This window comes from Alligator mississippiensis, chromosome 15, assembly GCF_030867095.1.
Source record: "Alligator mississippiensis isolate rAllMis1 chromosome 15, rAllMis1, whole genome shotgun sequence".
Classification (NCBI taxonomy): domain Eukaryota; kingdom Metazoa; phylum Chordata; order Crocodylia; family Alligatoridae; genus Alligator; species Alligator mississippiensis.
Window position 1 is genome coordinate 709,081 of NC_081838.1, and position 12,922 is coordinate 722,002.

Below are 12,922 nucleotides of genomic sequence, written 5' to 3' on the forward strand. Positions count from 1 at the left end.
CCTCTTCCTGTGCCGGCCGGCAGCGCGTTGGTGTGTCCCGTAAAGTCCTTCCCTGTATTCTGGATCTGCCCTTGCCCCTCAGTTTTTGCTAAGGTCCGGCCTGTCCATAGGCTGTTTCACAACACAGAGGCCAAACCGTTCTGGTTTTCACAGTGTTTCACCTAGCGAACGCTGCCCGTCTCACGTTTAGGTGTATCGTGGGGGCGGGCAATTATTTTGGGCGGAGGGCCGATTACTGAGTTTTGGCAAGCCATCGAGGACCGGATGATGGGCAGCCAGGGGCAGATAAATATGAATTTTATAAATTTTTAGGGGCCCTGCGGGTCGGCTAGAATGGCCTGGCAGGCCGTGTCTTGCCCTCCCCGATATATCGGTTGTCTCCCGTGCTGTTGCCCAAGCCGCAGTGCTTAGCATTTAAGGTCTGGGGCAGCAGTTTTCAACCCTCTTTGAAACCCTGAAGAAATTTTGAATGGAGATGCGGACCCCTTTGATTGTACGTGTGGGTATTCACACACCTTGATTGATCGCAGTCATCTTTTGCAGACCCCGCAGACATAGTCTGCAGACCCCCAGGGATCCGCAGACCACAGGTTGAAAACCACTGGCATAGGACTTTTGTCTTCAGCCTGCACAGACAGACATTTAATCCTCCTGACACCTCTGAAATGGCTAAATATTATCTCATCGTTTTCCAGATGATTAATTTTTTTCAAATACACACAGCTCTGCCTTTAAGTCCGCGTGGGAAATGCATAGCAGCAGCCTGCTCTAATCAATTCATTCCTCAGAATATAAAACAGAAACCTTGGAGGTTTATGGATATTAGTTCCTCGTCCTTTCCACTCCCTACCATCTCTCACCCTCGTTACCTATTGCAGCAGCGGCCCGGCCTCTGTGTAGGGAAGGGGAGACGGTTGCAGACTGCGCTGCTTCATTAGCTGTCCTGCAATCCTTGTCTCTTCTGTGTCCTTGTCCCCACATCTCTCTGGGAGACCCGAGGCAGATTTCGACACGTCTCCTGCATAGCAACGCAGGTATAAATGCCCGACTATCCCTGGTCTCAGCTCTTTGTCTCCCGGCTGCATTTGTGGTGAGGTTCTCGATGCTGACACCAATCCTGGGCACCCGCTGGGTTTTTTGTGGGAGCTGGAAGCAGGCGAGCGATGCTGTGAAGTGTCCCTGCCCATTCAAACACCAAATGATTTGATTCTGCCTGAGCCCGGGAGGCTTGCAGCAGGCAGGTGTATTGTGTGGGCAATTTGTGCTTTTTCTGTAACCCCCCGATTTGGAGCCGGGCTTTCTCAACATAGCCGGCGTCTGGCTCGCGAGCTGCGAATTAGCTGCGGTAAATGAAGATGGATGTTGGAATGGTGTTGCTTTCTTCGCGCTGAGTGCCTGCTGCTGCTGTGTAACATTTTTAATGGATCCCTAATGAGTGACACATGCCTGGCTAAGGGCAGGGGACTGTACATTAGACATCTGGCAAGCAGCAATGAAGGATGACATTTCCAGCAGCGAGCGGTGCAGTAACCCTTTTGTTGCCCGACTCTCTGGAAGGATTCTGGGGTGGCTTTTTGCATGTGTTGCATTCTCAAATTTATCATAGAAAATGAGGGTTGGAAAGGACTTCAGGAGGTCACATCCAGTCCAACCCCTGCTCAAAGCAGGACCAGCCCCAAGTACATCATCCCAGCCAGGGCTTTGTTGAGCCTCCAAGGATGGAGCTTCCACCACCTCTCTGGGTAACCCCTTCCAGTGCTTCACCACCCTCCTAAGGAGAGTTTCTTTTAATATCCAACCTCAGCTTGCCTTGCTGAAGCCTGAGCCCATTGCTCCTTGGTCTGCCACCTGCCCCCGCTGAGGACAGTCCAGCGCCAGCCTCTTTGGATCCTCTTTGAAGGCTGCTATTAAATCTTTTCTGTAGACTAAATAAGTCCATTTCCCTCGGCCTCTCCTCATCAGTCATGTGCCCCAGCCCCCCCTTTCCTTCCTTGCCCCCTCCCTCAGTGCCAGGCGGCGAGGGGCATTAGGAGCAGGGCACCAGGCGTCACGATACTCCCTGTTAGCAGGCTGCTGACGTGCTCGGTGGTCAGAGCTTGTCGGTCCCTCTGCTTCCCACAAACACTTCTCAGCAGCGCCTCGTTCCCTTCGCACGCTTCACCCACCGCTGCTTCTGAGGACGGCAGAGAGAGATTCACGGCTTTCGGATTTGTGCTCCGCCGTCGCCCCGCTGTGCTACAGATCATTAAAATGATATACGGGGTGAAAGCTTTCTAGTGATTGGAGTCGTCCCAATTGCAGCTTCCCGTCATGCCAGTGTTGGATCTTTTTTCCAAAACGCTGGTTGCGAAGCTCTGCCGAGCCAAAAAAGGCCCATGTTTTCCTCTGTGTAACCATGTCCCGCTGTAATGTACTGCACTTCGTTAAGCTGTCTGGGGGAGGAAAGGCCTTTTGTCTTGTCACCAGCTTTATGTTGTAAAGTTTGCATTGAATTTTGACAGAGCTGGGAGCTCAGGGAGGGTGCTGTCACGCTAGCAGCTTCGATTATCATAGAAATCATAGGGAAATACGCTGGAAGGGACCTCCAGAGATGAGAGAGTCCAAGCGCCTGCCTGAGACGGGATCATCCCTATCCTAACTATCCAGTGCAGTCCATCGTAGAGTTGTAGACACCGAGGGTTGAAGGGACCTCGGGGGTCATATCTGATCCAACCCCTGCTCCAGGCAGGACCAGCCCCAGCTACGTCATCCTGGCCAAGGCTTTGCCTGCCCAGGTCTTGGAAACCTCCCAGGATGGTGCTACCCCCACCTCTCTGTGGAGCCTGCTCCAGTGAGCCACCGCCCTCCTAGTGAGAGTTTTTCCTCACATCTCCCCTTAACTTCCCCTGCAGCGCCTTGTCCTGTCAGCTGCCCCCACTGAGGACAGCCCAGCTCCGTCCTCTTTGCAGCCCCCCTGCAGGGAGGTGAAGGCTGCTATTCAATCCCCCTCGGTCTTCTCTTCCGCACACTCAATCAGCCCAGGTCCCTCAGCTTCTCCTCACCGGCCATGTGCCCCAGCCCCGCAACCATTTGCATTGCCCCTCCTCCGCTGGACTCTCTCCAGTGTGTCCACATCCTTTCTGTATGGGGGGGGCAAAACTGGACACAGGACTCCAGATGTGGCCTCCCCAGGGCTGAATAGAGGGAAGAATCACTGCCCTGGATCGTCTGGCAGTGCTCCTCCCAATGTAGCCCAGGATGCCGGTAGCCTTCTTGGCACCAAGGGCACGCTGCTGACTCCTGTCCAGCCTCTTCGCCGCTGTCCCCCCGGTTCTTTTCTGCAGAGCTGCTGCCCAGCCCATCACCCCAGCCTGCACTGGTGCAGGGGCTTGCTCCATCCTAAGTACGCTAAACTCTTTGCAGGTTCATTGTCAACCCTGATACAATGCAAGACATCACACGCGAGCCTGCCACAGGGAAAGCGGTGGCACGGCAGCAGGCAAGGTCCTGCTGCTATTTGTTAGTATACACTTGAGAGACCCCACGTAGAGGACTGTGCCCCCTGCTACGGAGGAAGGCAAACCCCTTCCCCCCCCCATCTTTACCAACCTGACCATGGGGTAAAATTCCTTCTTGACTCCAAATAACTGTGCATTTGTCTGCGATGGTTTGGACAGGGATGATCGTGCCTCGGGCAGGGGGTTGGACTAGATGAGCTATGCAAGTCCCTTCCAGCCCAACTTCTCTATGATTTCTACAAGGGGTGTAGGCACCAAGGGTTTTTTTTAATACCTGATCCTGGAACAACAACTGCTGGTGGGGAGTGTCTCTGCCTGTTAGCATTGCAGTGTTTCACCTCGAACTCTGGCATGGAGCAAGCACGCCAGCGGCTGAGAGGTGCATGCTAAAATACTTAGCACTTGCCTGCAGCTAATGAGAGAGAGGATCGAGACCTGCAGGCTACGTGGATGTGGGGGAGGAAGCGCGGCTCTGGTTTAAATGGCACCTCACTGGTTTCTCACCTGCAGTAGATGAGCCCAGCACAGGGGTACACGCAGCTGCTTACATGCTAGCGAGTTTACAGTTGCTCCCGGGGGTTAGTTGTCGGTGGGCACATGGCTGCTGCTACTAAATTTATCTCCCGACTCTTCTAAATCTGCCCTTCGCTGCTTTTACTGGCGCGAACAAAAGGTGCACAAAAATAAACGCCGGCCCATCCTTAGCACCAGCTCAGTATTGTTCTGCCGCAACCTTGCCTATCAGCCGTGCTGCAGAGGAGGAAGTTTTAATAGAAACACAGACTAAACAGGAAATGATCTCTTCCAGCTGGAAGTGGGTATAAACAATGAGGGGGGGGTTCCTGGGGTCACGTGCCCCCGCATCTGGATGGGAGCTCCCTCCAGGGAGATTCGGTCATGCCGCTGGATACGGTCATTAGGCTGCTGGAGTTACAGCGCGGTGACATTGGGCAGAAGCTGGAGAATAATCAACTCGCCAGAGCTGAAAATAAACCCGGACACCTGCTTTGGGAGCTTATTTTTATCGTGCTGGAAGCTAAATTGAAATGGAGTCACCCCTGATTGAAGTGGTCCGATACACAATGTTCGTATTGTCCCCCAGGTCCCGCACCCGGGACCTCATCAGGTGTGAATGTTAATGCTTCCTTTAAGATCTCAGTCGATATTTTTGAGACGATCTTGGCAAATTCGCTTTTATTCTTCAGGTCTGTGCGCCTTAAAGAGAGCAAATGGTCGCGTTGCTGCAGTGATCAAAACCCCCCCAAAACGGGGAGCTTCTTCCCCTGCTCCCCTTCCCCCCGACCCCAACCAGAACCTTCCCTGACATCTAAATCCAGGTCTTGTTAATCCTCCCCAAAGAAAAAGCGTGAGTAGATAAACGCCCGGGGTAGTGGGACAACAGAGATGAGGCAGCTGCAGTGGGAAGTGTTGTCCATCAAAATGCCTCCCGTCACTATGCAAACTGGGACGTAGGCTCCCGTGAATCGCATCGCCGGTGCCATCTGTAGCAGCAGGTTTGAAACCCAGGAGCCGTGCTTCCGGAGGAGGGTGGGCGTGAACACTTCACATTCACCTCTGAGCGCTCTTCCAGCTTGGGTGAGGTTGTGCGGGGCCCCGTCCCTCCGTGGTCGTCCGCCCTCGTTTTGCACGGGCTTGATTGACTATGTGAGATGTGGGGCGGCAGGAAATTGGACTCGCGGACCGCGTGGCTTTCCAAAACTCCTGCGAACATGCAGCCCAAACATTTGTCCCCTTTTGCCTGTCTTTCTGGCTCTGGTTTTGTTCAGCTTCTGACTTTGCTAGTGTTGTGTTCGTAGGCTGGAGTGTATTCTGGTGTTTCTCTCAACTCTCCTGCACTTTCTTCCCGCAGAAACCAAAGCCCAAGCCTCGGCCGTCCATCACAAAGCCCACGTGGGAAAGTCTCTATTTTGGGGTGCCTTTGACCAGCGTAGTGACTCCAGAAAAACCCATTCCCATCTTTATCGAGAGATGTATCGAGTACATTGAAGCAACAGGTAAGAATTTCTCCTGACGCACGTGTCGGCTGTTAACGGTTTGCTGGGATCTAGGTGCGAAGACAGCTGTGTTAGCTAGGCAACTCAGGAGCACGTTGGCCTTGAGGAAAGAGCCTATGAAAATGTTTGTATGCCGCTCCTGTTATACAAACAGGAAAGCTAAAGTCCTGTCCTTTAGCTTTCTTTGTTTAACCTGTTGAGTCAGGTTGTGGTTTGCCCACAGAACGAGCACCTGCTAAAGTCTCTATTAAGCTTCTTAGTTAGTTGCATGCAACTCAGCTGCTTTATTCCCATCTTAAAGATGATGTTTGGGGAAACTGGATCCAGTTCACTCTTGCCCTCCAGCTGGGAGCTCTGTGGATTAGGGTCGAGCACTTCATCTGCAAGAAGTTGGACCTGTGCGGGACTCTCTGGAAGGGTGTGGTGTGGACTGGATGGAGGGGGAAGGAGGGGATGGGGGCTTGTCAGGAGCTTGACGGGGATCATAGAGAAGTGGAGCTGGAAGGGACCTCCAGGGGTTGCATCCAGTCCAGCCCCTGCCTGAGACAGGCTCAGTCCTGTCCAAACCAGCCCAGACAAATCCACCAGCTGATCTCTTAGCAAAACTGCACAGTCAGCCTGGACCCCAAACCCAAGAGATAACATCCAGACCTGCCGCCGGGAATGCAGGGGGTCCATGGTGGCCGGCATCCTGCTGCTGCAAAGGTTGTTAATATACCCTGGAAGATCCCAGGCAGGGGCTGTGCCACCTGCTGTGGAGCAAGGCAGATCCACGCCCCCCCATCCCCATCTGTACCAATCTGACCTTGGGGTAAAATTCTTTCCTGACCCCAAGTATGGTGTCAGTCTGACCCTGAGCAGATGGGCAAGACCTCTAGCCAGGACCCTCTGGGTTTAAGTCCCATACGGGTCTGGGATATGGAGTCTAATGCCCTCTCTTCTTTAAATCAGAGGGTGACGACTCTTTTTTATTGCATCTATTGCTTTGATATTCTCTGATAGCACGATTGTTAATTTAACCTTACAATACAGTGTTTAGGTTGCGAACTTTTAATTCCTGTTTAATGTGCAGTTTCCTGCCCTTCAATTTGAATAAGTAATTGCCAGTTCATTGTGTTTTAGGAGATTAGGAAATGAGGAGATAATGTTCTTCTCTGTTAGAGCAAGGCTGTACGCGCTGGTGGCAGGGTACATCTGGGTCTGTGTCTAGGCCCCCTCATTATCACACATCCTAGGATCTCACAGCAGCAAAACGTTGCACGCTGCTTCCTGTTCGGCAGATGCCTCTCTCTCGGTGTCCTGGGCCAAAGGTGGGACGTGTCGGGCTTCAGAGTTTTATCGGCCACCTGCCAGCCACCGAACTCCATCTGCTAGCCAGAGACCAGTGCAAAAGCACCACCCCGTTGCCAGCAAGGTCATGAGGAGACTTGAACCCAGCACCCTGCTGTTCGATAGTGTCCTCATGAGGCTGGCCTCAAGCACTGCGTGGCTCTCAGTCGCCAGCTAGGAAAACCTGATCGACCTGGAATTTGCCTGCTTGACTCCTGGGAAGAAATGTGGGAAGGGTCCCCTTTACCCCTCCCCACATCTCGGAGATGAAAGGGGAAAGCATGAAGGAGATGGTCTTTTCCCCTCCCTCATCTTTCAGCCAGTTTTCTTCCTGCCTTTCCTGGAAATTTGTAGTGGGCTTAATCCTGTCCTGTAGCGCATGCGGGATTCACAAATGCCGCAGCCGTACCTGCCAGGTGTACCGGAGCCTGGTTTGAGAGCGTTTTGCATGCGATGCTGGCACTGTGTTTTTAATCCTTCTCTCCCCTGATGGTATTAGCTCAATACTTTCCATAGCCTTGCTGGATCGCTCTGTCTCTGGCAGTGCAAATTCTTGTGCATTAATAGCTGGGCTCATGATTACAGGCTTAAGCCAACGTGTTACTGGCCTGCCACAGTCAGGGTGTGGATTGCCGGCTCTTTATGCCTGGCTTTGTTCCCTGTAATCCAGGTGCAATCAGTAATGACTCAGTTTGGGGAAGTGCGGACAGACGGCCTCACCCCGCTGTTCGCTCCGGGGGTAATGTGGAGCTGTCGGGGGTTGGTGTTAATATTTGCAATTTTTGAATCTTTTTGCCAAGTGGAAAAATGATGGGGCCCTTTTAACCTGTCAGGGCTGCAGTCGTAGTTGTCTCTCTCTCTCAGTATGATCTGTTGATTCTGTCTTAATTAAACTCCCATCTACGTGTTCGTCAGAGGGGAGCTCATCGTTCTTCAGGACACTTTCCCTTTGTGATCTAATTCTCCTGCGCAAGAGAGTGCCCGGTGCAAGGAAGTGCAGACTTTGCAGTCCTCTCCTCTCCCTTTTGCAAGGCCGGCTAGAGGAGAGCTGATGGGTTTGGTGTAGTGCGTTGGCGTGACCTAAGGCTCAGCCTCACCTTAGGGTGGTCCTTATCTGTTGAGGGGAATGCTCTAACGAGCGGTGGGTGACGACGCAGAGATACAAGCCAGTCTGAGGTATTCTGCTTTTACCTTTTGTTCCCCAGTAGGGGAGATTTATGGGTAGCTCCAGACACGATGTTGGAGACTTGTCCTCACACCGCCCTCTCCAGAAAGCAGCTGTTTGCTACCAACACTTACTTCTCAGTCCCCATCTGCCGGTTTTCCCAGTGGGAACAGGGTTCCAGCGACCCGCGGGCGTTGAGATTGCTGGCGCGGTTCAGCTGGTGAAGCTTTCTCTGACCAGTGTCACGGACGGGTCTATTTAGCTTGAAGGATTGCCATCTGCTTGCGCGCATCTTTGAGCCTGTGGCTCTTGGTACCTTGATTGGCCACTTTCTCTCAGGCTGATCATTTGCTTACGCGCCTTTTGTCCTTGCTCCCTGACGACTCTTAACGAGGACGGTATGTTCACCACAGGATCTAGGTGCAGTCGCACCCCCTTTGATTCCTGCTTCACCCAAACTTTAAAACCAACATCTTGAGGGACAGCCACACTTCTCTTCGAGCACTGCTAAGAGTCAATTGGCTGCATAGCTCATTATCATCTCCCGATTCCTGCTAATCTCTCCACTCCACGGGTGTTAACGGCCTCCACTCCTTTTTAATGGTCTTGATATTCCACCATTCAAACTCACCTTTCTTCTGCCATGTTGCTGTCTGTCTGCCCTTCCTGGGAATGCCTCTTTTCTGTTTCACAGCTCTGCAGACTGTTTTGAGCTCTAGATCAAAGCCTTAACTTAGGTGGAGTAATATTACTTCACTGGCAGTCATTTCTACACCTGAGTTTTCAGAGGCACTGCCTAGATGCTCAAGAAGGCAAGATTTTTGTTTTATGAATCCGAATAAAAGATGTACATTTAACTATAATGACTTGGGGACTAATGAAACAATATTTGACTATTTTTTTGCTTGGTTTGTTGCGGTTTTTTTAAACTTTATGTATAATCTAGGAAATGGGTGCATGTTTCAGTAGAAATCTGGAGAAGACTGTGTCGTGTTATACATGATGGTAAGCTGCCATCTCTACCCCCGTTTTCAAAGTCCCGTATCTGCCCGGGAATATGATGCTGTCTAGGTTGGCTGGCAGCACTCAGGCAGGAGCAGAGACTCGAGGCAGGAGAAGGATGACCGTCTCCAAAGGCAGGTTCTTTCACTTAAGAGCTCCCTTGCCGGGCCCAGCTCCCAGCAGATCAGGGATCCTCCCGTTGGAGGCCTGTTGTGTCCTTGTAGCGCACCAGGATGCGTGCGTTGTTGCTGTTCACTTCTCTCTCCCTGCCTCGTTGCCGCTTGCTCGTTCTCCTTTAAATCTGTCTTGAGGCTCAACTTCTCTCTGTTGTCTGAGCCTATTAATTTGCCTCGCCGTGATACTGACTTTGACAGAATATTTTAATTTATTCACATCTTTGACGGTTTTTTAATACCGTAAAAGAAGGAAGAAATTAGATGGGGAGGGGGGAGGAACCCATTTGCAGACGAGCGATCAGTCACTTCAATTGCCCATGATTGAGCTCTTCATGGCAATATTTATTGGAGTCCTGGCAGGGCGTAGGAGGCTCCAGTCAGAGATTAAGGCCGTGTTGTGCTTGGCAGTGCACAGATGTGCAGAAAGGCCGTCCTTGCCCTGGGATGTAGCCATCTGAGAGGTTTGTATAGACACCTCCGGGAGTCTCTATTCCGGTTCGGGGCACCTTCTTAACTCTTTTAATTTGGTGGCACAGTCGGGAGTCACTTCTGTGCTGCCAAAGCTGAGCCAAGCGGTTCTCACCCAGGCGAAACTGCCTTGTGAACAACCAGGTAAGCCTCAAGCGGGCAGGAGCGTCCGCGCTTAGGATCGCAGGGTTGGAAAGACCCTCACCAGGTCGCCTGCGCCAGCCCTTCCCGATCCAGCGCCCCATGCGCCGGATAGATCCGCCTGCCTCAGTTGCCTCTGTTTCTGGGAGGGCAGGAGGGGCTGCCGCACCAGTGGAAGCTGCTGCCCGCTTTAGGCTTATCGGGTAGCCCGGAGTTGTGCCACAGCCCTTTCCCGTCTGGCTTTATACGAGGTGTGCAGGGGAGTTCCCCCGCCTGGTGCGGCTCATACCGATCAGCCCATCTTTTTTCCCTCTGGCAGTTGAGTTACACCGCCTTGCCCGCTACCACCGCCTCCTGCTTTCCGCTCGTGCGGACAGGCGCTCTGTTTTGCCCAGGCTCCTCTTCCCTCTCCCTGAAACAGCTCAGCTCCTTCTGCTCCCCCCACCCGGTCACCTCTCGTGTCACGCAGCCTGACTCGCTTGATCTTTTCCCAGCAAATAGGTCATTCGATGTAGTTCAGGCTTCTCTACCTTACAGAGCTGCTGCCGCTATAGCTGTGGCCCTGGAGCCCCCTAGCGGACACGTTTCTGTGCTAGCACAGCTGTCCCACCCCTCTGAACGCCGGTAGCTAAGCCAGCAGAAGCCTCTTCTGTCTGGTATAGTAGTAGCAGTATATCCCGCCCTAGCCAGAAAGGCTCGTGGTAAGTAGAAAACAAGCCACAGATCAGAAACAACCAGATAGCAAGGCATGGATGGAGTTGCTCTGTTCCACGCCCAGCAAGATGCTGAAACACCAACGACACCTAATGGTTGTGGTTATGACCATTCAAAATAAAAATGTGAACGGCGACGGCAGGAAGAGGAGCATATCTTATTTCAGGTTCCAGCTAAGCAGACTGATGCAGAGTCCCAATCTACAAACCCTTAAGCCTTCCTGGATGTGTAACGAAGATGACTGCACAGTACAGGCACATGTCCACGCGTGCACACCCATACTGCACAGTAAATATGGCGACTTACGCTGACTTCAGCATAAATGTGATACCTGTATCATGCAGGTATCAAATGTACGTCCAGTTAGTTACAGTTCAGTAATGCGCACGAAGACGCACAGGTAGATCCTAAGAGTGGATGCTCCTGCCTGCTTGAGGCTTATCTGGTTGTTCACAAGGCAGTTTCTGTTAGTGCAGATGCACTAACTTTAGTCCCAAGTCAGTCCTCACGCTGCGTTAACATGCTTTAACGCCTGCACGTGGAGACGCCGAACTATTCCCGTTACTACATAGTAGTTTACTGCTCAGTAAATTGAAGCCGGCATAAATGCACGTGTAGACATGCTCCCTTTGTTGCAGATTCACAGTAAAGATGGTTCTGATGGCATACATTCATGACTCAAATCCTTGCTGTCGCTAAAAAGGAAAGAGAAACGGATATGCCAGCTACAGAGGTACATAGATGCTTCTCCAGTGTTACTTTGGTACCGGCCCTCCCCTCCTAATGCCAGTATGAATGCTCACTTCATATAATCAGTAGCTACCGTCTCCTTTGCCATTGGAATTCAATTGCTTCTGTCAATAAAAATCAAGAACCAAATTCTTATCATTTACTTGGCTGTCGGCAAGAAGGCCAGGAGAGTTATCCTGAGCCAGTTAAGGTAGACTGAAGGAAAGTAGTTCCTTCCCTACCTACAGTGTCAGTTCTTCCCCTAGCTTTTAGATCTGGTTTTGAAGTCTGCAATTATGGATTGCTATCTGTGGATTACTGTGCAGCATTTTGAGTCCTTCCAGATGTGTTTGGTTGTAAGTTTGGCCCCATAGATATGTCAGCGAGAGGCTTTGATCTCTCTCACTCCTCAGTCAAATTTAGCCATGGTGCCAAACCTTTATAGCTTGGCTAAGACTTTATTTACCCAGGTATTGCATTTCCTGCGTGTACTTAGTTCAGCCAATGGAAACTTGTCTGTGGATCTTGTTTCAGTTTAAGGATTTGCACTGATTTTACTAAATCACTTCAAAAATGTTTTGTTCCTTGGGTTCAGCGAGGCTGGGTTTTATGCAGCAACCTCACTGATGTATCCGAGTATAAATGGGTTTAATTCTTGTCTGTTTGGGCCTCTTCTGCCTGTCAGATGCCTGTTTACGGGTGTGCCTTGCATGAACAACACTAGAAGTCTATTTTGGAAGAGTTAGGGGATCTGTAGTTTCCTGGACAGCGGTCTGAAGTTGGCTCGAGATAAAGGGGGATGCCTGCTGGAGTCAGAGCCACCTCGTTTGCCAGTCATCTGCTAATCATTAAACACATTGGCTGAATGGACTGAGCTGCTCTCCACTGTCAGTCAAGCACCGGTAGCCAGATAATGTGCGTCTCAGGAAGTGCTGAGATAAATAGCATTGAGATTTCTTGGCCGTCAGAATATGAAGCCAGATTCCCAGACTTTTTTCATTGCCTCTCATACACTCAGCTTGTCGCAGAGCCTTGTAAGAGAAGCCTTAGGGTTATAAAGCGAAACACGTGTCTGCGCCGTGCTCGGGGGCATGTACAAAGAGCGTGGATTTAGCTGTCCAGTCTATCTCCTGATCCTCAGAGCTTGCTCAGAAGATGCTTCTCTGTTCTCAGACTTGACTGTAAGGGCCTTTAATCTTCGGATCGTAGAAAATGAGGGTTGGAAGGGACCTCAGGAGGTCGCATCTGGTCCAACCCCCTGCTCTGAGCAGGACCAGCCACAACTACATCATCCCAGACACGGCTTTGTCTAACAGGGTCTTAAACATCTCCAAGGATGGAGACTCCACCACCTCTCTGGGTAACCTGTCCCAGTGCTTCACCACCCTCCTCGTGAAACAGTTTTTCCTAATATCCAACCTCAACTTCCCTTGCTGCAGCCTGAGCCCATTGCTCCTTCTGTCGTCTGCCCCCACTGAGACCAGTCCCGCTCCATCCTCTTTTGAACCACCCTCCAGGGAGTTGAAGGCTGCTATCGACTCCCCTCTCAGTGCCTTGCTAAGACTCTGGAAGCATGTGTATACGTATGTGTGCGTGCATATGTATGTATATCTGTGTGTGTGCATGTGAATTTTTTTCACTGAATTAGTTAAAAGTGGGGGCAGCAGCCAATAGATTTTTGTTCTC

The 12,922-nt window shown here is 51.4% G+C and overlaps 1 protein-coding gene across 1 annotated transcript in view; it reads left to right on the plus strand.

Moving 5' to 3' along the window:
• Positions 1 to 12,922, plus strand: part of ARHGAP35 (Rho GTPase activating protein 35) — a 98,235-nt gene that overhangs the window by 53,288 nt on the left and 32,025 nt on the right. The window contains exon 3 of the mRNA XM_059718696.1: positions 5,368 to 5,512. Within this exon, the coding sequence (XP_059574679.1) occupies positions 5,368 to 5,512 (145 nt within the window). The remainder of the gene's footprint in view (positions 1 to 5,367; positions 5,513 to 12,922) is intronic.